This window comes from Lampris incognitus, chromosome 3, assembly GCF_029633865.1.
Source record: "Lampris incognitus isolate fLamInc1 chromosome 3, fLamInc1.hap2, whole genome shotgun sequence".
NCBI lineage: Eukaryota > Metazoa > Chordata > Actinopteri > Lampriformes > Lampridae > Lampris > Lampris incognitus.
The window spans coordinates 26276819-26299580 of NC_079213.1; the positions used below are offsets into that span (position 1 = coordinate 26276819).

At 50.3% G+C, this 22762-nt stretch overlaps 1 protein-coding gene across 1 annotated transcript in view; it reads right to left on the reverse strand.

The window, feature by feature from the left end:
• Positions 1 to 22762, reverse strand: part of usp18 (ubiquitin specific peptidase 18) — a 31835-nt gene continuing 9073 nt past the window's right edge. Inside the window, exons 9-11 of the mRNA XM_056277760.1 lie at positions 20936 to 20979; positions 20738 to 20852; positions 1 to 81 (exon numbers count right to left, since the gene is read on the reverse strand). Coding sequence (XP_056133735.1) covers positions 20783 to 20852; positions 20936 to 20979 — 114 coding nt within the window. The 3' untranslated portion in view covers positions 1 to 81; positions 20738 to 20782. The remainder of the gene's footprint in view (positions 82 to 20737; positions 20853 to 20935; positions 20980 to 22762) is intronic.

The window sequence follows — 22762 nt, forward strand, 5'->3', positions numbered from 1 at the left end:
TGATGACGGGGCAAAGAACAAATTGCACAAGTTGACAAGATGAAATAGGTTGGTAGAGTCTCGTTCCAAAATACACCCGGCCTGAAAGATAGAAGAAGGCAGCATTGGGTTCATTCTCCTCCAAGTCAGCTCATGACCTGGTAAAAAGGCAAACATTCTTGAGGAATCTGTGAAATGTGTAGCGTGGGCGAAAGGGTTTGACACATGTGGTTGTTTGCTCGACATGAAAAGCAGCCAGAGCTTTCAAGGTGTGGCTTCGCTCTCAACCCGCTGCAGTCCTGGCTGTCATTCTGATATGAGCCCTCAGATGTGACGAAACTGGGTCTGTTTGTATTATGTAGGCTTTCCCAAAGTCAGCCCGTGCCCCTGGGGCATGTAGATATGGTTGACGGTGAGGGGCCAGGGGCACTTCCTGGTTCCCACAGACTGTCAGTACCCTCAACAACATGTATCTGGTGACTGGCATGATGTTACTCGTTACAGTTTTTACACTTCCATCATATACTCATATACTAAAGACAAAACAAAATGTCCATCTTTCTTCGTGAATCAGCCAGGCAGGCCTAAACGTGACTTTGCTAAGCGCTCGAGCATGCAAGCTCACACATATGCCCTGTCTCTCTCCCTGTCTCTCTTTTAACCACACACACAGACTTTATATATATAATATACATACATACATATGCATGTATATATGCATGTATATATGCATGCATGTATGTATGTATGTATATGCTGTTAGCTGATCACCAGCTTAGTTAAAGTAGCCTGCTTGTTTCCCTGTAGTATTCAAAATATGCTCATAAGTCATGAGCACTTAACAGTTCTGTCCTTTAGATAGAATTTGCTTGCAAAAGTAAACACCTGGGGGTGGTGCAGTGGTTAGCGCGGTCACCTCACAGCAAGAAGGTCCTGGGTTCGAGCCCCGGGGTACTCCAACCTTGGGGGTGTCCTCTGTGTGGAGTTTGCATGTTCCCCCCGTGTCTGCGTGGGTTTCCTCCAGGTGCTCCGGTTTCCTCCCACAGTCCAAAGATATGTAGGTCAGGTGAATCACCCGTACTAAATTGTCCCTAGGTGTGAATGTGTGTGTCTGTGTGGGCCCTGTGATGGCCTGGCGGCCTGTCCAGGGTGTCTCCCTGCCTGCCGCCCAATGACTGCTGGGATAGGCTCTAGAATCCCCGCAACCCCGAGTAAGGATAAGTGGTTTGGATAATGGATGGATGGATGTATACTTGTGAGTTACTGACTCCATTCATTCTATAGCCCCTAACTCTGACCTTGGCCATCAGCACTATATGCCTAAATTTAAACCTAAACCCAAGTTCTAACCCTAAAATAGACCCTTAAAACAGCAAGTACTGGCCAAAATATTCTCACTTTGCAAAAAAGTCCCCACTGTTGTGGTTAAAAGCTCAAATTGGTCCTCACAAATTTAACTTAACAAGAACACACATGCACGCACACACACACAGGATGTTGGACAGAAAGAAGAAAAAAAGACACAAATAGATAAAGGAAGACAAGATGGAGGCTTATTCAAATGTGACAAACGTGAAGTAAACTAACAAGCTGGTAAAGAGTTGGTAGCTTGGGCCGCAAATGCATTCATTCTCTATTGTGGTTCCCCCGAGGGCAACAACAAAGCTATCAATGGCCAACAACAGCTGGGTCTGCTTCCTCAAGAGAGTGGTGGTTGATGCATGGAGAACATGATACAGCCCCCCCTTTCCAGCCTGCACAGCCACACAACAGACTACATGACACTTAATATGTCAGCGCAGTTGACCCGCTCCGGACCCGTCATGCTGACACGACGGAAGGAAGCATCCGAACCTAGACACGGGCAAGGGATGGGTGTCTTTCTGGCCCTAATTGTGAAATGTGGTCCAACTCATCTCGTCGATAAGAAACACAAATGTATGACATGCAGTGGTGGGGGAGCGTATCTTCGAGACAGAAAGTGATAACACATTCCCTCATGCTATAATCATTTCCTCCCTCCAGCGCAGTTTCTGCCTCGACAGCTAGCTCACCAGCTGAGAGAGCGAGAGCGAGAGAGAGGATGCATTCGAAAATGTGCAGTGACAAAAAAAAAAGGGGGGGGGGAATGGGTCACAATTGAAACCATCATAACAGATCTGAAGTCACCTCCACACTCAAACTGAACTTGCTGTTTCTATATGACCTACGACAGGAAGTTAAACAGTCATTATTGTCACACCAACAAAGCTTCAGCTTCTGTGCAAACCCTTCACATAGCACGTCTCTGCAGAGGCTTGACAGGAAGACCTCCAGAATGACATGCCAGCAAACATGACCCGCATGACTCACTTCACCTGGAGTTAAAGAATGAATGCAAACCGAGGCCTCCCGAGGGCTTTCTTGTGTGCTCCTGCTGTTGTAAGCCTGGTTGACAACTCCTGTCGCATGCCACACAATCTGTCACCCCAGTTAATCCATCCGTCAAAGATGTTTATGGCATTTCCGCTCTGAGAAAATGTATGAAAAGTAAATCGTTTTCTCGTGCGCAGATTTTTTTCATACTGTAACAGTTGAAATTAGGTCAGTAAGGGCTTAAGTTGCTAACTGACCTCTAAAAAAAAAACTTATTCTTATTCATTTTCATTTTGTGCGATTGCATACTTTGTGCAGAAAGCAGGCAGACAGACAGTTCACCAGACTGTAACAGGCCCAACAAAGACACAAAGGCAGTCAGTCTCTTATACCTGTGGGCAATGTAGCGTCTCCAGTTCACCTGACATGCATGTCTTTGTGCCGTGGGAGAAACAAAAGGCTGCACAAAGAGAAAACCTACACTAACAGGGGAGGGGGTTCATCCAAATCAAATTAAAACAATAGAAAGAATGACACATAGGTTTAGCACTTAAAAATGATGCTTATGGGGCGTCCGGGTAGCATAGCGGTCTATTCTGTTGCCTACCAACACGGGGATCACCGGTTCGAATCCCCGTGTTACCTCCGGCTTGGTTGGACGTCCCTACAGACACAATTGGCCGTGTCTGCGGGTGGGAAGCCGGTGTCGGTACTTGATCTACTCGCTCTACTGGATGTGCTCGGGGTCCTGCGACTACAGATGACATCACTACTTCACACATTATGATTGGGTAGGGGCTTGGGTAGGGGCTAGTTCAGTTTAGGAACAGCAGGAAACAGTAGATTGACGTGAGACGCAGCTTGGGCCTTCGGCCCCTGCACCTTTACTAACCAACTCTTATGTCAACGTGGATTGTAAAAAGCACACAGCTAAATAACTATAAAGCTAACGTTAAACAACGCTAGCTAGCAACATAATCCGTGACGTCATATGTAGTCAAAGGACCCCGAGTCGATATTGTACACGAGCAGAAATGGAACCCACACCGGATTTGGGTATGTGTCCTGGTTGCTGCACTAGCGCCTCCTCTGGTCGGTCGGGGCGCCTGTTCGGGGGGAGGGGGAACTGGGGGGTAATAGCTGTGACCAGGACGGCTCAGAAGAGTGGGGTAATTGGCCGGATCCAATTGGGGAGAAAAAAGGGGGGAGGGGGATGACGCTTATAGTTGCATTACAGATCCACTTTGAATCAGTGTGTAATAAATACAGATTCTAAAAAAAACATTGCTGATTTGTGTAAATTTAGTATATTAACTCGTACTCTGGTGTTAAAATGTTTAAATTGCATTAAATTTGGGCACATAATGACTTACTTGGGACTAGAAACTCAAAGTTTAGGCTGTTGGACTTGACTTGAGACCTGACTTGGGACTTGAGACTTACCTGTGACTTCCTACCCGCTACGTAAGTTCACACCTCAGTGCACTGCCGCGACTATGTCATGATGTCTTCATGGGATGTCTTCACGGGATGTCTTCACAGGATGCAGACGTCAATGGTGCGACCATTTGAAAAGGGACAGAGCCCACAGGCGCTTCCGTAACCGCATGGTACATGGTCGCATGGTTGCAACCGTCACCGGTTCGATTCCAGCCGGCAACTTTCTTTTTTGGATTTTTTCCCCATTTTTCTCTCCAATTGTACTTGGCCAATTACGCCACTCTTCCGGTCACTGCTCCACCCCCTCTGCCGATCCGGGGAGGGTTACAGACTACCCCATGGCTCCTCCGATACATGTGGAGTCGCCTGCCGCTTCTTTTCACCTGACAGTGAGGAGTTCCACCAGGGGGACGTAGCACGTAGGAGGATCACGCTATTCCCCCCAGCAGACGCCCCAACCGACCAGAGGAGCCGCTAGTGCAGCGACCAGGACACATACCCACATACGTCTTCCCACCCGCAGACACGGCCAATTTTGTCTGTAGGGACGCCCGACCAAGCGCAGGTAACACAGGGACTCGAACCGGTGAGCCCCGTGTTGGTAGGCAATGGAATAGACCGCTACACCAGCCGGACGCCCACAGCCGGCGACTTTTGTTGCATGTCTTACCCCCCCCCCTCTCCATTTCCTGTCTGCCTCTTCACTATCACTGTCTAATAAAGGTGAAAATGCCCAAAAAAATCATTAAAAAAAGAGAGAGAGACATAGCTCGGTCAACAACAGCACACGCTCCTGTAAGAGTTGTGCACACTCAACTTCTCGCTCAAACACCCTGAATTGCATTTCACTTCCAGTGGGAGCTCCTACGATGTTCTCCCCATTGACCTTACGACCTCCGTTTTGAAATCCATTTACCACGGGGAGCCACCGCTCTCTCTCTAATGGAGAGGGAAAACAATGCTCCCAGACAGACGGACAGACAGGTCACAGGCATGTTGGCCCCTCTCAGCAGAGCAAACACATTTCCCATGCAGGTGGGAGAGCAGTGACGTAGCTATAATTCACACCATGGAGAAGCTTTAACCTCATGTTGGCGGTTCTCATCATCGTAAGGCAAACATCCCGTGACATAAAGCTCCAAAAGACATGCAAATCTACCCTTCTTCTTTCGGCTTGTTCCCCGTTTTTCAGGGGTCGCCACAGCGGATTTTATAGTTTCCATCGCTACCATGTGAGGGCACAGCACCAATGGCGGCCGTTGTTAACCCAGGCCTCGACCGACCCAGCGCGGTTTTGTCAATCCGCATACTGATTTGGCAAAATTTTACGTCGGATGCCCTTCCTGACACAACCACTAATATGGACATGCAAATCCACTATTTTACCAAAAAATATTCCAGACCACTTTGATACTATAACGGTGCATCATATGCCATAAATCTTTTTATGTCAGGTGAAATAAATGGCTAAACCATTCTGCAAATACAAGGGAAGGAAGCAATTTAGGTGGGTTTAGCCTTAGCTAGAACTTCACTTCAGACACCAAATGCATCCCCACAATGTACTGTAGATGAAAACTGATCTGGAGATTTATGCATCGTTCTTCTCAGCAAGAAGGAATATATCAGAAAATCACTGCACCGCTTGGGTTGTGTGCAGCGACCACATAGCAGTGAAACATGGTGGCATGACTGAGCAGCCTGTCTGCAAAAGTTAAAGGCCACTCTTTTATGGGAGGTATGGTATCCAAAGACTCTGGTTCAGGCCCACATGCTGGCCACCAGGACACCCATGCTTCATTCACACATTTCACTGCAGCCCATTAGGCCTTGTTGACGTCGCCTCATCATGTGGTCACTTTCAACACTAATGGGATTAGTTGTTTTTGCATATTATTGTCCTGCTGATGCGATTTGTGTCTATAAGACACACAACTGAATCTGTAGAGGTTTAATCTTCTTTCCAGATGTTTCATCCTCTGGCCATTATTCACATGTGCTCGGAATTTCGGAGTATGAGAAGGGCCTCGTGTGCAGTTTTACATCATCTCACTTAACAAATGCATGCAGGTTGCAAAGCATGGGAAACATTGATTTCAATATCACACAGTTCACTGTCTATGGCGCGTCAACGGTACAGAGGTGCTGCGGTTCAATTCAGTTGTAATGGAACATCACGTGGGCTGAGAGCTCGCTGATGACAGACCTCAGAAAACTTCCAGGAACACACGAAAACACTTTCTGCAATGTCATAACATAGAGAATAGCCGCTCTATCCCATCGACTATAGCAGTGTATTGTGCAGTAGATCAAACAGACTGGCCTGGGGCACATTATATCAGATTTCATTTTGGGTTGAGGCCCTTCATTCATTTCTGACGTTTAGGGTTGGATCAGCGCGCCCCTCTCCGAGGCCTCTTGGCTCTCGCTGCACGCTGAGGCCCCACCAGCCACTCTGGAAAAACCCAATGCATCTGACTTGCATTGCCTGGCTCCACTTGTGTGTTCTGTTTGGCCCGTGCCGCTGGAGGAGGAGAGTGGGCCAATTACCCGCCGCGGCTCTGAGACGAACATGATGTCATCCTCCTGGCTCCACCATAACAGGCTGCAGATGAGGGGGTCGAGTCTAACCAGCTATGAACTTAACTAAAAGCAGGAAATGAATTAAAGAAAAAAAACAACAACAACAATAAAATGGCATTAAATATCAGTGAACATTTTCCTAAATCTACTCTTAAGTTTTTTTCTCCACAAACATTTTCCCTAACGCATGGTAAGAGTGTGATACCAACTCATTTAGCTCTTCTCTAGTCAGCACAGATAAAATCCGACTTTTTGTCCCGGGAAAGACAAAACACCTTCTTTGGTTAAAGAGTAAGCACTTGTTTTTAGTCTAGATCTGCCTACTCACCTTATAAAAGGGATATAAACAGATGTAGATGTAGAGGACAGTGATGGTGTTGTCCTTGTATAAAGGATATGACGGGGCGTGGATGTAGAGTACAGTGATGGTGGTGTGGGCTAGACTGATGGTGTTGCAGTAGAACATCTCGTCCCAGCTTCTCAAAAGTCTACCCAGAAAGCTTGTCGCCTTTGTTCTCCCCTCATATTCCATTGGTCGACCGCGCTGGACGCCACGTGTCGCCTACGTCACATGGGGGGGCCGCACCTTTTGCTGCGGTCCAGACAACAAGTCGGATGTGGGAAGTTCCTACTTGATATTTCCGACTTCCGATCACGAAGTGTTACAGTCCAGAGTGCGATAAATTGACGGATAAACCACGAAAATCTGGTCGGGCGTCTCTACAGACACAGTTGGCCGTGTCTGCGGGTGGGAAGCCCGATGTGGGGGGTGGGAAGCCGGATGTTGGGGGGGGACTACGAAAATGGCTACGCCGCATACAAGCTATATGATACTGCTAACTGATATCCGGTTACTAACTAAAATAGCGCTAACGTTTCATGATTAACCCGAGTAGTAACACATCTGTCAAGCATAACAGGTTTTGTTATCATGCCGCATAGGAAATTTGACTCAACTGTACATTTTAATGGCTTAAAATTGTCTTAAAGTGATTATTTACTAATCGCAGTGTACGCTGCCCAGCGTGCCGCCATTTTGTGTGGCGTCACATAACGGCGTTCCGGTGAAGCGGTGGTCGTTGAGTTCGCTAGTTGGACATTTAACATCGTGTGGCTTTCTATTGCACTTTTCCCTGAAGGGTGGTTCCCCCCTTCCCAGTTATCTGGAACACAGCATGAGATGCCCCCCCCCCCCGTATCAAACAGCCGATTTGGATCGGGTTGATCATAATGTGCATAATCCTCCTTGGATCTAAAAGAAGATTAGATTTTCTCACCAATCTGATGCGTCGTTGTCTGTTGAATTTGTGGTAATCGGTTCCGCCATCCTACACCCATGCTTCCAGCTCAGAAAACAAAATAAAAGGTCGACTACCCCCTTAGAGTTTGAAAGCAGCTCAAGAAAGAAGAAAAGAAATGTAGGGGTATCATCAGTGACTCGCCCCTATAACTAGTGATGTCAGATGAAAGCTATATTTGGCAGGACCTATTGTGTCAATGGGCAGTGCCCCGAAAAGAAAAGAGCGCACCTGTGTGATGTACCGTGTCCTTCTGGCCCGCTACACTGGCCACAAGTGACACTCTTTTATTGTTGGCCAACCGTGTCCTCAGGTATCAAAGGGAAGTGCGTCCCAATGACGGACACAAACACTATGGCACAGACGCATGCACACAAATCCTCACAACCCAAGCATGTGTGCACGTACACGCACGCGCGCGCACATGCAAACTTGCACAATCGTTCCCACTTTTTAAGACTGGTTAAGTACCATCCCAGAGAAGGCCTTGGCTTTTTTTAATCAGGGTACTGTGTGCTGAAGCCACATCAGAGAACCTTCTCCTCGCTGGAGGGGCCTGTGGGCTGCAACAGATCTCCTCTCATTTCCCCGCGTAATCTATCTCAAATGCCCCACAACCACCACACACTTCCCATAGAATAGACCTCTGGAGAGGACGTCTTCCCCTGCATCGTCCCCACGGCTCAGAGGACTGACAAATGGCGTCGCTAACGGTCAAGGTGCACCACGGCTCTGCTTCGGTCACACGGTGATGCGGCTCAGCCCGAAGCCTTCAGGAAATCCTGGCGTCCGCGCTAATCGCGAAAGTGGATCACAGAACTACCAGCATTGGTTCCGCCATAGATTTAACGATTGTTTACAGGTAACGCATGGGAAAGAAGATAAGACAAACGCAAAACTATGTCAGACATCTGGAAATTGCAGGTTTGCTCGCCGACAGTATTCATATTCGAAACTAAAGTGATGGTCCCCGGGTTTGTCAGCTCGGCCGCTCCGCGAGTCGCTTCTATTGTGTCCCGTGTTCGATTCTCATGGTTTCTACCGACTGCCACATTCCAAGAGACAAACCATCCGTTTCAGCAAAAACAGTTGTTCCTCATTCAGTATCTCAACAAAAAAAAAGAAAAGAAAAGAAAAAAACTCTCAAGTCTGCGGAGCCGCTGGTATTTTATTTCAACTCAGATGCTCGGTTGACTACTGTGCTCTGAAAGTGTCCCCATTTATTTACTTACTTATTTGTTTGTTTATGTATCTATTTATTTTGCGATCGGTCAACTTGAGTGAGTAGGAACATCTGCTTTCGGGCCACCTCCGTAGCCGAATGGTTTTAACGCATGCCACATGGCCACGTGGTCGCAACCGTCGCCGGTTCGATTCCAGCCAGCGACCTGTTTTTTTGTTGTTGCGCGTCACACCTCTTTCTCTCTCGCTCCAATTTCCTGTCTGCATCGTCACTGTCCCTATCTAATAAAGGTAAAATAATGTCGTTTTTTTGGGGGGGGGTTGTTCCCCTCTTTTTCTCGTCAATTGCACTTGGCCAATTACCCCACTCTTCCGAGCCGTGTCCCGGTTTCCCCTCCTCTGCCGATCCGGGGGGGGCGCTGCAGACTACCCCATGCCTCCTCCGATATATGCGGAGTCCCCAGCCGCTTCTTTTCACCTGACGACAACGAGGAGTTTCGCCAGGGGAACATAGCGCGTGGAAGGATCACGGTATTCCCCCCAGCCCTGAACAGCCATCCCGACCGACCAGAGGAGGCGCTAGTGCAGCGACCAGGACACATACCCACATCCGGCTTCCCACCCGCAGACACGGCCAATTGTGTCTGTACGAACGCCCGACCAAGCCGATTCGAACCGGCGATCCCCGTGTTGGTAGGTAACGGGTTAGATCGCCGCACCACCCGGACGCCCGAATGTCGATTTTCTAATTCGGAGGGCAACCACAGGAACTGCCGCGGCCGAGACGCGAACCCGTATCGCCCGCACCGCGGGAAACAGCGCTAACCGCTCGCCTAAAGGGTCAGACCCGTCGGCCAGCGGCCAACGTGTCTACTTATCCATGCACGTTACAATACATTTCATCTTTGAGTGGGGTTATTCAGACGACTGATCTGCGGGCTTCTCTGTCATTTCGCTCCTGCTGGCTGACAGCACATTATTGAGCGTGTGTGATGGTCTCTGCTGGTGGGGGAGTGAAGAGCTTAGACGGTGTATTCCTCTCTAAATCCCCATAAAGCACGGTTCAGCTTTGGCCCACAGGAGCCTGGGTGAAGCAGGGTCAGCCACCTCACCTCGGCATGTGGCGGCGTTGGAATGAGCGCCGCTGCAGTGGCATAACGAAGAGCGGCGAAATGGGACCATGAATGGTATATGATGATGATGATGATGATGATGATGACGACCATGTGAGCGAACTCGAAGTTAACAGAGTGCAGAGATTAAGGGGCGGGTCAAGTGCTCAAAAGGTAATTGATGCCAGCTTCTGTCCAGTCGTCACGATCGTCCCTATACTCTGCAGGGTTCAAGCGCTTGGTGTTGAACACCATAGAAGAAGAATATGTCCATCTTAATCCACTCTACATCCATATCTACACTCTGATCGTATTCTTTAACGGAGGGGGGCGTGTGGGGGGGTTTAACTCCTGTCTGTAGGAGGACCTCCAGCTTGTCAATGTATCTTTGGGGCCGTGTCATAGAGACTGTGTGAGCTCACATTCCTCCACCATCCAACCTCTGTCCTGTCTGGACTTTCCCACAGAACCCTAAACCCTGTGAATGAGAGTGGGTCTTTGTTTCAGGCATTTTTCATCCTGATCCCAGCAACTTCCCCATGGTGGAATGCAACAGGAATGCCAGCACCAGCTACCTGGCATTAGAGAGTCTTTGTCCGGAAATAGGAGAGGCTGAAGGAGAGAACAGGTCAAAGAGGCTCGACAATGGATAGCTCGCTCTCAAGGTGCCCAGCCCACATTGCTGAGCAAATGAACAGTATAGCCCGGGTCAAGTCTCCGAGATACGGCAAGGTGCATGAGGAGACTCAAAAAAAAGAAAAGAAAAAACATTGTTTGCAACTAGGCCAGTTTCACTGTGAGTACTTGCATGTCACAAGACTTTCTCTCACTGTACAAATCATTAACTGGCACGCTGATGTAGCAACTCATTGGCATGCATACGCAAGCACAGTAGAAATGTGTGTCTGCGGCAGTTAACAGGTTGTTTTGAGCTTATCACTAGCAGAGAGCTGGAGCAGGGAAAGCAGCGCTAAGTCTCAAGGTGCAACTCCATTTCCTCCTGTACGCTGACGGACTTGCACGGGAGGCCCGCTCACTTCAATTAAAGGTTACCGTGTGCAAAATATGAGGTTTTTTTCCCCCTTTTGCTCCCCAATTGTACTTGGCCAATTACCCCACTCTTCCGAGCTGTACCGGTCGCTGCTCCACCCCCTCTGCAGATCCGGGGAGGGCTGCAGACTACCACATGCCTCCTTCGATACATGTGGAGTCGCCAGCCGCTACTTTTCCCCTGACAGTGAGGAGTTTCACCAGGGGGACGTAGCACGTGGGAGGATCACGCTATTCCCCCCCCCCAGTTTCCCCCGAACAGGCGCCTCGACCGACCAGAGGAGGCGCTAGTGCAGCGACTAGGACACATACCCACAGCCGGCTTCCCACCCCGCAGACACGACCAATTGTATCTGTAGGGGACGCCCGACCCAGCCGGAGGTAACACGGGGGGGATTCGAACCGGCGATCCCCGTGTTGGTTGGCAATGGAATAGACCGCTATGCAACCCGGAAGCCCCAAAATGTGGGTTGTCTCATCGCAGTGTTCAAGGCTGCGCTCAGCAGATTTAGGGGACCGGCTATCTCATGTGGAGTGTATAGAAGAGGACCGAGTTTTGTTGTTTTTTTGGTGTGTTTTTGGAGGGGGCCATAATTCCTGATGAACTCCCGAGCAGAGTAACGTGATGCGAGGCATTACACGACAAACTTGATGCGACTGTGTCAAATTATCAGTAAGTATCGCGTTGCAAAATCAACTGACTGAACGAAAAAAACATTCCACCCAATAATCTATCAGCGAAACACCACACACACACACACACACACACACACACACACACACACACACACACACACACACACACACACACACACACACACACACACACACACACACACACACAACGGCTCTGCAGAAGGCGTGGGAACAAACAAACAAACACACACACACACACACACACACACACACACACACACAACAGCTCTGCAGAAGGCGTGGGAACACACACACACACACACACAAAACCAGGCCCTGTGCATGTCGCAGCAGGAGCCTGTGCTTTGTGCACAGTCAGACTGAAAGACAGAAAGACAGAAAGACAGAAAGACATGCAGGCAGGTAGGCAGGCAGGCAGGCAGGGAGACGGAAGGTTAACCGGGCCTGTCAGTAACGACGTTTCAGCTGTAACCCGAGCAGCCCTATCTCCCAGACCATGGCCGATCTGTTCCTGGATCCACATTCTGACGATGAGGACCTCAGATAGCATGCTAACCGAAGGGTAACGACAGAGGCAGAGAGACAACGGTGGGGCATCAGATCATATATCCCCCCCCCCCACACACACACACACACACACACGCGCGCGTCATGCCAACAAATACCAAGACGCCTTGATTCACTTCCCCGAGAAAAACCGTCACGTTGCAGTCGGCTTACCTGTTGCCAACCGCACGGACCGGATATTGGACACAACTCACGTGTGAGTTCGAAAAAAATGTTTTTTTTTGTTTTTGTTTTTTTGAACTGATTGACTTGATCCAAAAATAGTTTCTGTTACACTTAACCGAACCGAATCTAAATCGAACTATTTCTTGAGTTTGTAGTTTCGTCATCCTGACCGCACAGCATTCCGGTTTCTGCAAAACGCGGTAGCAGATGTGCTATTTATTACCCCCGAGCTGCCAAAGCTTCTCAGGGAGGAGAACTGAACAAGAGAGGAGAGGGCCAGCTTTCTGTTGTCCACCAGCTCCCCCCCCCTCTCTGTTTTTGGAGAGGGGGAAATGTACTGAACTGCACGGTGAGGGATGCAGTATGTATTTCGGGAGGGCAGTCCATCACCACACATCCCGCTGGATCCACCAGCAGTCAGGTTCATCTCCAGACCAGTTCACACTGGTGCCTGAGACTCGGAAACCAACCTACACTGGACTACTGCAGAAACCTAGCCAGTATCCAAGGCCTGTTCTCACCAAAATACAAGCTAAGCGGGCGCCCGGGTAGCGTAGCGGTCTATTCCGTTGCCTACCAACATGGGGATCCCGGTTCGAATCCCCGTGTTGCCTCTGGCTTGGTCAGGCGTCCCTACAGACACAATTGGCCGTGTTTGTGGCTGGGGAGCCGGATGTGGGTATGTGTCCTGGTCGCTGCACTAGCGCCTCCTCTGGTCAGTCGGGGCGCCTGTTGGGGGAGGGCAATAGCGTGATCCTCCTACGCGCTACGTCCCCCTGGCGAAACTCTGCACTGTCAGGTGAAAAGAAGCGGCCGGCGACTCCACATGTATCGGAGGAGGCATGTGGTAGTCTGCAGCCCTCCCCGGATCGGAGGTGGAGGAGCGACCGGGAACGCCCAGAAGAGTGGGGTAATTGACCGGATACAATTGGGGAGGGGGGAAAAAGGGGGAAGAGGATTTAAAAAACAAAACAAGATAAGTCCGTCCATCTTGAAAGCGAAGATAAATAGCAACAGGTCCCTGTATCACCAGATATCAACAACACCTGACCCCCATATCTGAATGGGGGGGGGGGTGACGATATTTAAGACAGGAAAAATGCATAACTGGACTAGGTTTACCGATAGACCTCATAGTTTGAAGTCATTTGGATTATGTCAGATTCTTGTTTCATGAGGAAAGACCCAGATAGTTTTCAACCCTGCATGCCATTATTTGATTTACCAAATTTTTTTTTGTTAGCGAGATAGGAAAAATGTAAGTCATGCAGCAGACATTTGTGTTCAGTTCTTGTTTTGCTATTTACCAGCAGACTTCACCATGGTCACCGGGTCTGCACACTTAACACACGGAGACTGAAAGAGAATCATTTCCTATTTCAAAACCCCATTACGTAACCACAGGACGGTCGTATGGGCCGGCCTGTCACCCCTGAAGCCTCCAGAGATCTGCTCTTAAGATAGGTGAGATAGGAGTTAAAGCGAGATTAGGGGGGCAGTCGTGACGGGGCTTGTCGGTGGATGTCTGAGGTGAGATGATTTAAACATGGGGAGGGGGGCCGCTGGGGGGAGGGGCATGTTCCCCTTTCCTCAGCAATGATGGTAAAGCACTTGTCAAACAATGCAACCGCAAACAGGCGGCTCCAACCGCCGTTCACAACCGCTGAGCAGGAATCAGGAAGTAAATGTGTGCGCTGTGCTGCACACGTTCAGTTCCTTATTCCTGCTCCACTGCTGTAGACACAGCGAGAACATACGTCCGGTCGTTTCTCAATGAAACACTATCTGTAATAATGTAAGACCTCCGTGCTCCGTCCCTGCGGACGCAAATAACATGAGGCTATGGAGTGAACTCGGGGGGGGGGGCAGCCGGGAACCGCCGCCGCCGGGACGCGAACCCGGGTGTCCCGCACCACGGACGGCTACGTTAACCAGTCGACTAAAGGGTCCGACCCGTTAGTCAAGGGCCAGCGAGTCTATTCATCCGCGATCGTTACACCCCCCCCCCCTTTTGGGAAGCGCGTCCAGCTTCATCATATCAGCTCCCTCACGCCTCTGGGCGCACGCGCTTCCGATGGCCTCACGATCTCACCATCCCACTTCTGACACCAATGTAGCGAATTCAGGGGGGGCAGCCGGGAACCGCCGCAGCGCGAACCTGGGTCTCCCGCATCCCCGGACGGCTACGTTAACCAGTCGACTAAAGGGTTCGACCCGTTAGCCAAGGGCCAGCGAGTCTATCCACCCGTGATCGTTACAGTTACACTCCGTGTCTGGTGAGTGGTCATCATGAGACACGGGACTGTCTCTCCGGGACAGCACCGGCTGCTCGGTTGGGTACGTCACTCACATCCGCAAGCTCCAAGTCTCGCAAAGCTAAGCACGGGCTTTGATCCTAAGCCTGTGAAATCCACAGAACAGAGGTGGGAAATTTTAAATGTGCTTAAATTTTCTCCGAGACACATCATGGCCGTACGCTCACCTAGTAACTGGAAAACACACAATAACAAAGGCTTTAGGGCATTAATGAACCTCCTCGCTTTCTCCAAGGAAAACAGCCGGGCTGCCACACTGCTAAATCTGGGGAATTTCAGCCTGGCTAACAGGGTCTGTATGCCTCCTACTGCCACGATCACACAGGGGGGGGGGGGGGACACCACATGATACCCATCAGCTATGTAGCTGTCTCGGCCGGTGTCCCTGGAGGAGACCCGTTCCAGCATCAGGCCGCATAGGGTTGCTTATACAGATGAAGAGCAGACGGCTCAGACAGACAGACAGAAGACTAAAGTGTAGATGTTATCTGGTGCATGTGAGGTGTAAGGGTCGGTGGGACCCGCAGTGGTATCTTACACTGGTATGCACACACAACGACGCAGCCAAGCAATGCAACGGTAAGAACCACAGTAACTTGGGGGCTGGCAGGGGGGCGGGGGCTTAACCAGAGCCTCTGCATGAAGTCACTGTTATCCAGCTTTTCATTTATCACCGCAGAGCTGAAGTATCAAGTCACTGGTGTCAGTAACAGCTTCTTGTTGTTGTTGTTGTTGTTGTCACCGCGTTCTGAGATTGTTATCGCGTTGGGTTCTGCTAGCTTTAACTGATCTCATACTTGTGGTTGAGAGATGTTTATTTTGTTAACGTGCTGTTTGCTCTAAGTGAGTGTACCTGTGCAGCTGAGGTGTAGGTGAATTCCTAGGTACGGTGCCGTTTCCTCTAATTGAGCGTGCCCTTCCTAGGGAGGGGGAAGTCCATGCCCGGGGGGGGGGGGGCATCGTCTCATAATCTGGCAATGTTAATGCCGCGGGTTAAATGATCTATCAAGCAAATTAACCCTAAGAACGAAATTGGCTCGGCACAATCCTCCCGCTCTTCGGAACTACACGGGTCCATTTTGACAATCAAAACTTTGCTGAGTTGTTTGCAGAGCTGGTGGAGATGGCGGCCACGTTCCCCACCCCGACACGTCTGGTTTGCTGTTTTTATGCAAAGTGATTGCATTCCAGGGCGGCACGGTGGCGAAGTGGTTAGAGCGGTCGCCTCACAGCAAGAATGTTCCTGGGTTCGAGCCCCCGGGGTAGTTCAACCTTGGTGGGTCGTCCCGGGTCGTCCTGTGTGTGGAGTTTGCATGTTCTCCCCGTGTCTGCGTTCCTCCGGGTGCTCCGGTTTCCTCCCACAATCCAAAGACATGCAGGTGAGGTGAATCGGACGTACTAAATTGTCCCTAGGTGTGAATGGGGGGGCTGTGATAGACTGGTGTCCTGTCCAGGGTGTCTCCCCGCCTACCGCCCAGTGACTGCTGGGATAAGCTCCAGCATCCCCCACGACCCCGAGAGCAGGATAAGCGGTTTGGCGGATGGATGGACGGACGGACGGATGAATGGATGGATTACATTGCAGAGACATCATTTACAGCACTGAGACAGACGATGTAGGCGGGAGATGGAAGGCAATGCAGGGCATTAGGCGGTGAGCAAACATCTTTTTCCACAGGCAAGTGCACCGTTTATTTATTTAACTAAAATTATTCAACGGAATTGAAAAAATTATATCTTCAATCACTGGCGCGCGCGCACACACGGTGCTTATGAGACGTGTAGGCTTCAATCTAGCGGCGTCAGTGGCCGCAGTAACCTCAAGGGGCCAGACCTGGAGCTCCAACAATAGAAACGCAGACGAGCCAAAATAGAAACTCAAGATATCCCTTTAAAAGAGACTTGGAGCGCAGCCTCAAGGTGTGCTGGCTGCATCACATCGTTATTGCTGTGCGCATCTGTGAGGTGGCTGAAAGCTGCAGAGAGGGTTGGGCAGGTGCTCGTCCAAGTCGTTGCACACACACACACACACACACACACACACACACACACACACACACACACACACACACACACACACACACACCCAACAAAACCAAATACAACACAGCATCTGGATACTGGTGTACACACTGTCCTAGAACATGCATAATTAATTAAGACTTTATTACGGTGTTACCATATTCCATCCACATACTCCATTCCTCCTCCTTGATGTGCTTACTCGGTGTCTCCGAGATGTGCTTTGTGTTCAAAGAATCGTCTGAAATGTCAACTGCGCATCTGCCATTGCACCACCGGCACAATCTGCCCAGCGCTTGTGGATATAATTAGTGATTAAAGTGGGCCGGAGCTACCCGGATCCCGACACCGGCACTTCCCCTCCTCCCCCAAGTCAACCGGAGCTGAGATCCGGCACTCTGTAGACAGGAGTAATTTCAACCTTTTTGTCACAGTAAAATTTAAAACAAAAAACATGATGCAGCCAATTCACAAGCATTACAAAATAAATCGCAAATAAAGTCGTTCTTCTATTTTTATACTACTTTACTTTTTCTAAAAGTTTGAATGATATCGCGTCCTCACGTGGCCCGCACCTGCCTGCTGTGTGGCTTCACCAGACTTGACATAAAAAGAGACTGGCTTCACACTCACGGGTCAGGGTCAGTTCACCGCACCAGGCAGACTCGAGAGAGCGTCAACCTGCTACCTGCACTATTATCTTGGATTGGGGGGCATAAAGAGTGAGTATCTTCAGTGTATTTCCAATAGAATTTCCAATAGTTTTGTCTAGCTCTGCTGTGGTTTTCATTCAAGCAACTAACGTTAGCGAACGTAACGTTAGCTAGCTAGCTAACTAGCTATCTTCCACCCGGTAACGTTGCTAGCTAGTTGCTGACGTTGCTGGCTAGTTGTGGCACTTTCAACTAATACAAAAGACTGATTAAAATGCATTTCAATTTTTAAATTGAACATGTAGCCAGTGATTTTTTTGAGCATGTAGTGTGTGTGTGTGCATGTGCTCGTAGGGTTAATTTCCTGATTTGAGACGCAGTATTGAGGCCGACTATCACTCCCGCACTTTTGCCCACCTCTCTAATACAGAGATCCCCACTTACCAAATCCCACTTTAACCCCTGGATATAATATGTGTTCTTAAAACAGATACGGGGTACTGTTGACAGATAACCCCCCCCCCTCACACACACACACACACACACACACACACACACACACACACACACACATTATATCGCCTACGGATTTACCCAAGTTCCCATTCATCTGAACATTCGCTGGCATCTGCACAAACATCCTCTTTGTTTGCGTCAGCGGCGCGGCGCGGCGCGGCGTTTTCAAAGCCACCCCGCAGCAGCAGCAGCAGCAGCAGCAGCAGCAGCAGCAGCAGCAGCAGCAGCAGCAGCAGCAGCAGCAGCAGCAGCAGCAGCAGCAGCAGCAGCAGCAGCAGCAGCAGCAGCAGCAGCTGGAGAGCTCTCATCGTTGCAGGCTAAACGTGAGACGCAGCCTTAAAACCCGTGTCAAACCGAGATACTGACTCAGACACGTAGATGGCCAAGTCTAGGGAGGGGGGGCTATAGGTTCAAATCCCGGCAGCGTCATCGGCGCTGCGGTGCACACTGTAAATACCCAGCTGTGTCGCTCTGTCCATGCGCCGTGGGAGGGAGATTACCCCCACCCTCCCCAAATACAGTAAGCTTCATGGCACCGGGATGACTATGCACGAGGCCCCGCTGCCTGTGGCACCGTGCAGACTTGTTCCATTCTGTCAGAGTCCCGGCAGCGCGCAGACACCGTTTCACATGGTCCCCTGACTCTTGGCTGCAAGGGTAGGAACACTCGGTGAGAGCTATTTCTGAGGTTTTGCAAAACGCAAAAAAAAGAAGCATGCGTCCACGGTGGCGGTGCCTGTGCGCCGAGGACAGGAGGCAGACACCATATTATTATTATCATTATTATTATTATTATTATTATTATTATTATTATTATTATATTTTATCTGTTCCTTACGCTTGCTAGGTATGTCAAGGTGGCTCTCTCACCCCATTCTCACTCCGGTGCCGCGCTGCTGCAGCAGCTGGTGTGACAGACGGGGGGGGGGCGGCGGGGGTGGGTAGAAACCACCGGAAGAACGACACGAGAGATGAAATCGTCGTGGAGTCATTATTAAAGCAACTCTCTGAGAACAGTTGAGATGAGGAAAATACACTCAACAGAAACTGTCAGATGCAGACAAGGTGATTTAATTGAGTTGGCAGCCCAGTCACACAAAAACAAAGATCATTTGAAAGTAATCAGATACACGTTACAGTTTAGCATGGGGGAGATTAATGCTGGGTCTTGCAGGTACTTCCCCCAAAACTGTAACTATTTAGCTTCCTCCTCAAACAACCCTCTCTCGCCATGTGTGTGGTCTTTGAGAGAACTACTTATGACGTTTTGAGCCTTTACTCCCATCTAGTGGGGTTTCACCAAAAATCACTGCCACTGGTAAAAACAGGAACCCTTGAAAATATGAAATCCCAAGTCAAACCACCCTGTATATTCAAAACAAAGTCTATCCACCCATCACCTCTACCATCCATCCATCCATCCATCCATTATCCCAACAGCTTATCCTGCTCTCAGGGTGGCGGGGATGCTGGGGCCTATCCCAGCAGTCATTGGGCGGCAGGCGGGGAAACACCCTGGACAGGCTGCCAGGCCATCGGGGGAAAGCAGCTGGAGTCTAACTGGATTTCTATCCAGAAATCCAAGGTGTCTCCCCGCCTGCCGCCCAATGACTGCTGGGATAGGACCCAGCACCCCCGCCACCCTGAGAGCAGGATAAGCGGTTTGGATAATGGATGGATGGATAGAAATCACCTATACCTACCCACTTAATCCAACTCAGGGTCATTGGGGACTGGAGTCTATCCCCACTTTTTTATTTATTTATTTTTTTAGGGGGGGCAATCAAATTGCCTCTATTTGAAGCTGCAAACCATAAAATATGAGTACGGTTCCTTGAGAAAACAGCCAAACAATTCAAATTCAGGCACTCAGAGATGTTGAAATCACAGCATCAAACCTGTTTACATCTCTTAACTGTGCTTCAATATTGCGTTTCTCCAACACAGCGAACTCTACAGCATCAGAAAGGACAAGAATTTAAAGTTGAAAACACAGAAGACAGAGAATAGTGAGGCAGTCTATAGGCTTTGATGCGGGTTCCAGCCTACAGACCCCCCCCAACACCACCAAATCAAAGAAATTGAACAAAAAATACTCACATAGCATCTCACCATCTCTAATACATCTTACCCCACACGCTAAAATCCTCATCTTACATACAGGCACGCGTCTTAAAAATCATACATCTTGGAGGAGTCTATCCCAGCAGGCATTGGGGCAGAAGGCAGGAAGACACCCTTGATAGGTCAATAGTCCGTCACGGGGCATACCCACGCACGCGCACGCACGCGCGCACACCGTTATTCACAACCATTTATACCTATGGGTAATTTAGAGACTCCAATTCACCTAATATAAAATGGCTTTGGAGTGTGGGGGTGAGGGGGGGCATACAAACCCCAAGCAGATGGGCTAGATGTCATGGCTGTGTTTGTTTCCAAGGCTCACCTGTCCCCCCATTCCCTTATTTGGCTTGCCATTTCTGTTCCTGCTCTGCCTCGCTCACCTGTTCCCCATTTCCCTGATTGGCTCCCCAGCCGTATCCCCTGGTTGCCCCTGCTCATTGTGGCGTCATAAGATAAACGAGGCCTTTGTTAGCTACCTGTTTCGTCAGCTCTGTAACCTGTTGTCATTAAAGCCTTGCTTTAGCCCAGCCTGTCTCCACTGTCTGCATTTGGGTCCTGCTCCTGCTCTCCTCGCGACACTAGAATTGAACCCAGGACCCTCATACCGTAGACAACAGTGCTAAAACACTGCCGCTGTAAGCCACTAAGACAGAATAAAGTGAATACACAAATTAAAGTACATCAGTATTGCTATTATGATTCATTATTGCGCACACCATGTTGACGCCTCAAAGTTGACCCCTAGGTCTCGATCCATCCTGTCAGCCTGAACATTTCGGTTCCTCCGCCTCGTCTTTTGTTCTTCTGTACAGCAGCATGTACGCCGTACCGCTGCTGATGGCAATAGTTGGCATTTTAAAACTTGGGTTATTAACGATAACGGCTTTTCAAATATTCCATGCTGAACACTTTACCTGACAAGTCCTCCATATGTATCTTGAACATCTTCCCAAGTGGCCTGGTTGATGGCATGCAAAAAAAAAACAACAAAAAAGACAATGTGTCAAGCAATAACAGAATAAAGAGCATGTCATTTGAAATGACCTGTTTAACACATTTTTTTTAAATACTCTTTTTGTTGCTGTACTAGGTGTTAGGGTTTGTGGAAGACCCCAAGCGCACGACACCAGACAGAGATGGGGTTAGCCGAAAACTGGCGTACTTTATTCCTTACACGTACAAATAGTTAAACATCGGAAGGCAATGAGCGACAAGGAAAAAACGGAAAGTCCAAGGGGGAAAAAAAACTCGCGGGTAATCCTAACGGGAACACGGCAGGATACTTCCACGGGGAAACTTTGCAAGGGAAAAACATGAACCAAGGGTTGGGATGAGTTCGTAGAGAAAAGGACCGTGGGAGGAGAGTAGCCGCTACTGCGGGTGCGGGGAGGTTACAACACGAACTGACAACGGGCACGTGGGAGGCCACCAAACTTAAGCCCAGCCCTGATGACTAAGCCTTGCCATGACGAGCCGATTGGCTGCCGGCGCGGGGTGGGCGGGCCACGGCGCGGGGTGAGCGAGCCATAACAGTACCCCCCCCCCTCCGCGGGAGCCACCAGGCGACTTGCCCGGCTTGTCGGGATGGGAATGATGGAACTCAGTGAGCAGCCCAGGGTCCAGGATGAGCTGGCGGGAGACCCAGCTACGTTCCTCTGGACCGTAGCCCTCCCAGTCCACCAAATACTGGAACCCCTGTCCTTGGCGCCGGACGTCCAGCAGCCGGCGGACCTTCCACTGGGGGTGCCCATCCACGATCGCAGGGGGAGGCGGAGCCGGGGCCGGAGGCATCAGAGGACTGTGGGAGACAGGCTTAACCCGAGACACATGGAACACGGGATGGGTCTTCAAGGAAGCCGGAAGCTTAAGACTCACTGCCGCGGGGCTGAGAACCTTCCTGATCTCAAAGGGCCCGACAAACCGGGGTTTCAGCTTCTTCGCGGTGGACTGAAGCGGGAGATCCTTCGAGGACAGCCACACCCTTTGGTTGGTACGTAGGTGCTGGGGACCGGCGTCGGTTGGCTCCCCGACTGGCGCGCTCAGCTGCCCGGAGCAGAGCGGCTCTGGTCACCTCCCAGACGCGACGACACTGGTTCAGATGGGCCTGCACGGAGGGAACCGCCACTTCCGACTCCTGCGCAGCAAAGAGAGGCGGCTGGTAACCCAGGGACACCTCAAAAGGTGAGAGGCCGGTGGCAGAGCTGACCAGGGAGTTGATGGCATACTCGACCCAGGGGAGGAACCGGCTCCAGGAGCTGGGCTTCTTGGCGGCCACGCACCGGAGGGCAGACTCCATGCTCTGGTTCATCCTCTCTGTCTGTCTGTTAGTCTGTGGGTGATAGCCAGAGGAGAGACTAACAGAGGCACCCAACCCCTTACAAAAGGCCCGCCATACCTGGGAGACGAACTGGGGCCCTCGGTCCGAGACGACGTCCAGGGGAAGGCCGTGGAGACGGAACACGTGGCTTGTCAGGAGGTCCGCCGTCTCAGAAGCCGATGGGAGTCTGGGGAGGGCCACCAGGTGCACTCCCTTACTGAAGTGGTCCACCACTGTCAGGATCACAGTGTTACCTTGGGAGGGAGGCAGTCCGGAGACAAAATCCAACGCCACATGGGACCAGGGCCGGCTTGGAGTTGGGAGGGGCTGCAGCAGACCCACGGGTGCCTGGTGAGAGGCCTTGCTGCGAGCACAGACGGAGCAGGCCCCTACGAATTCCCTGACGTCGTTCCTCATGGTGGGC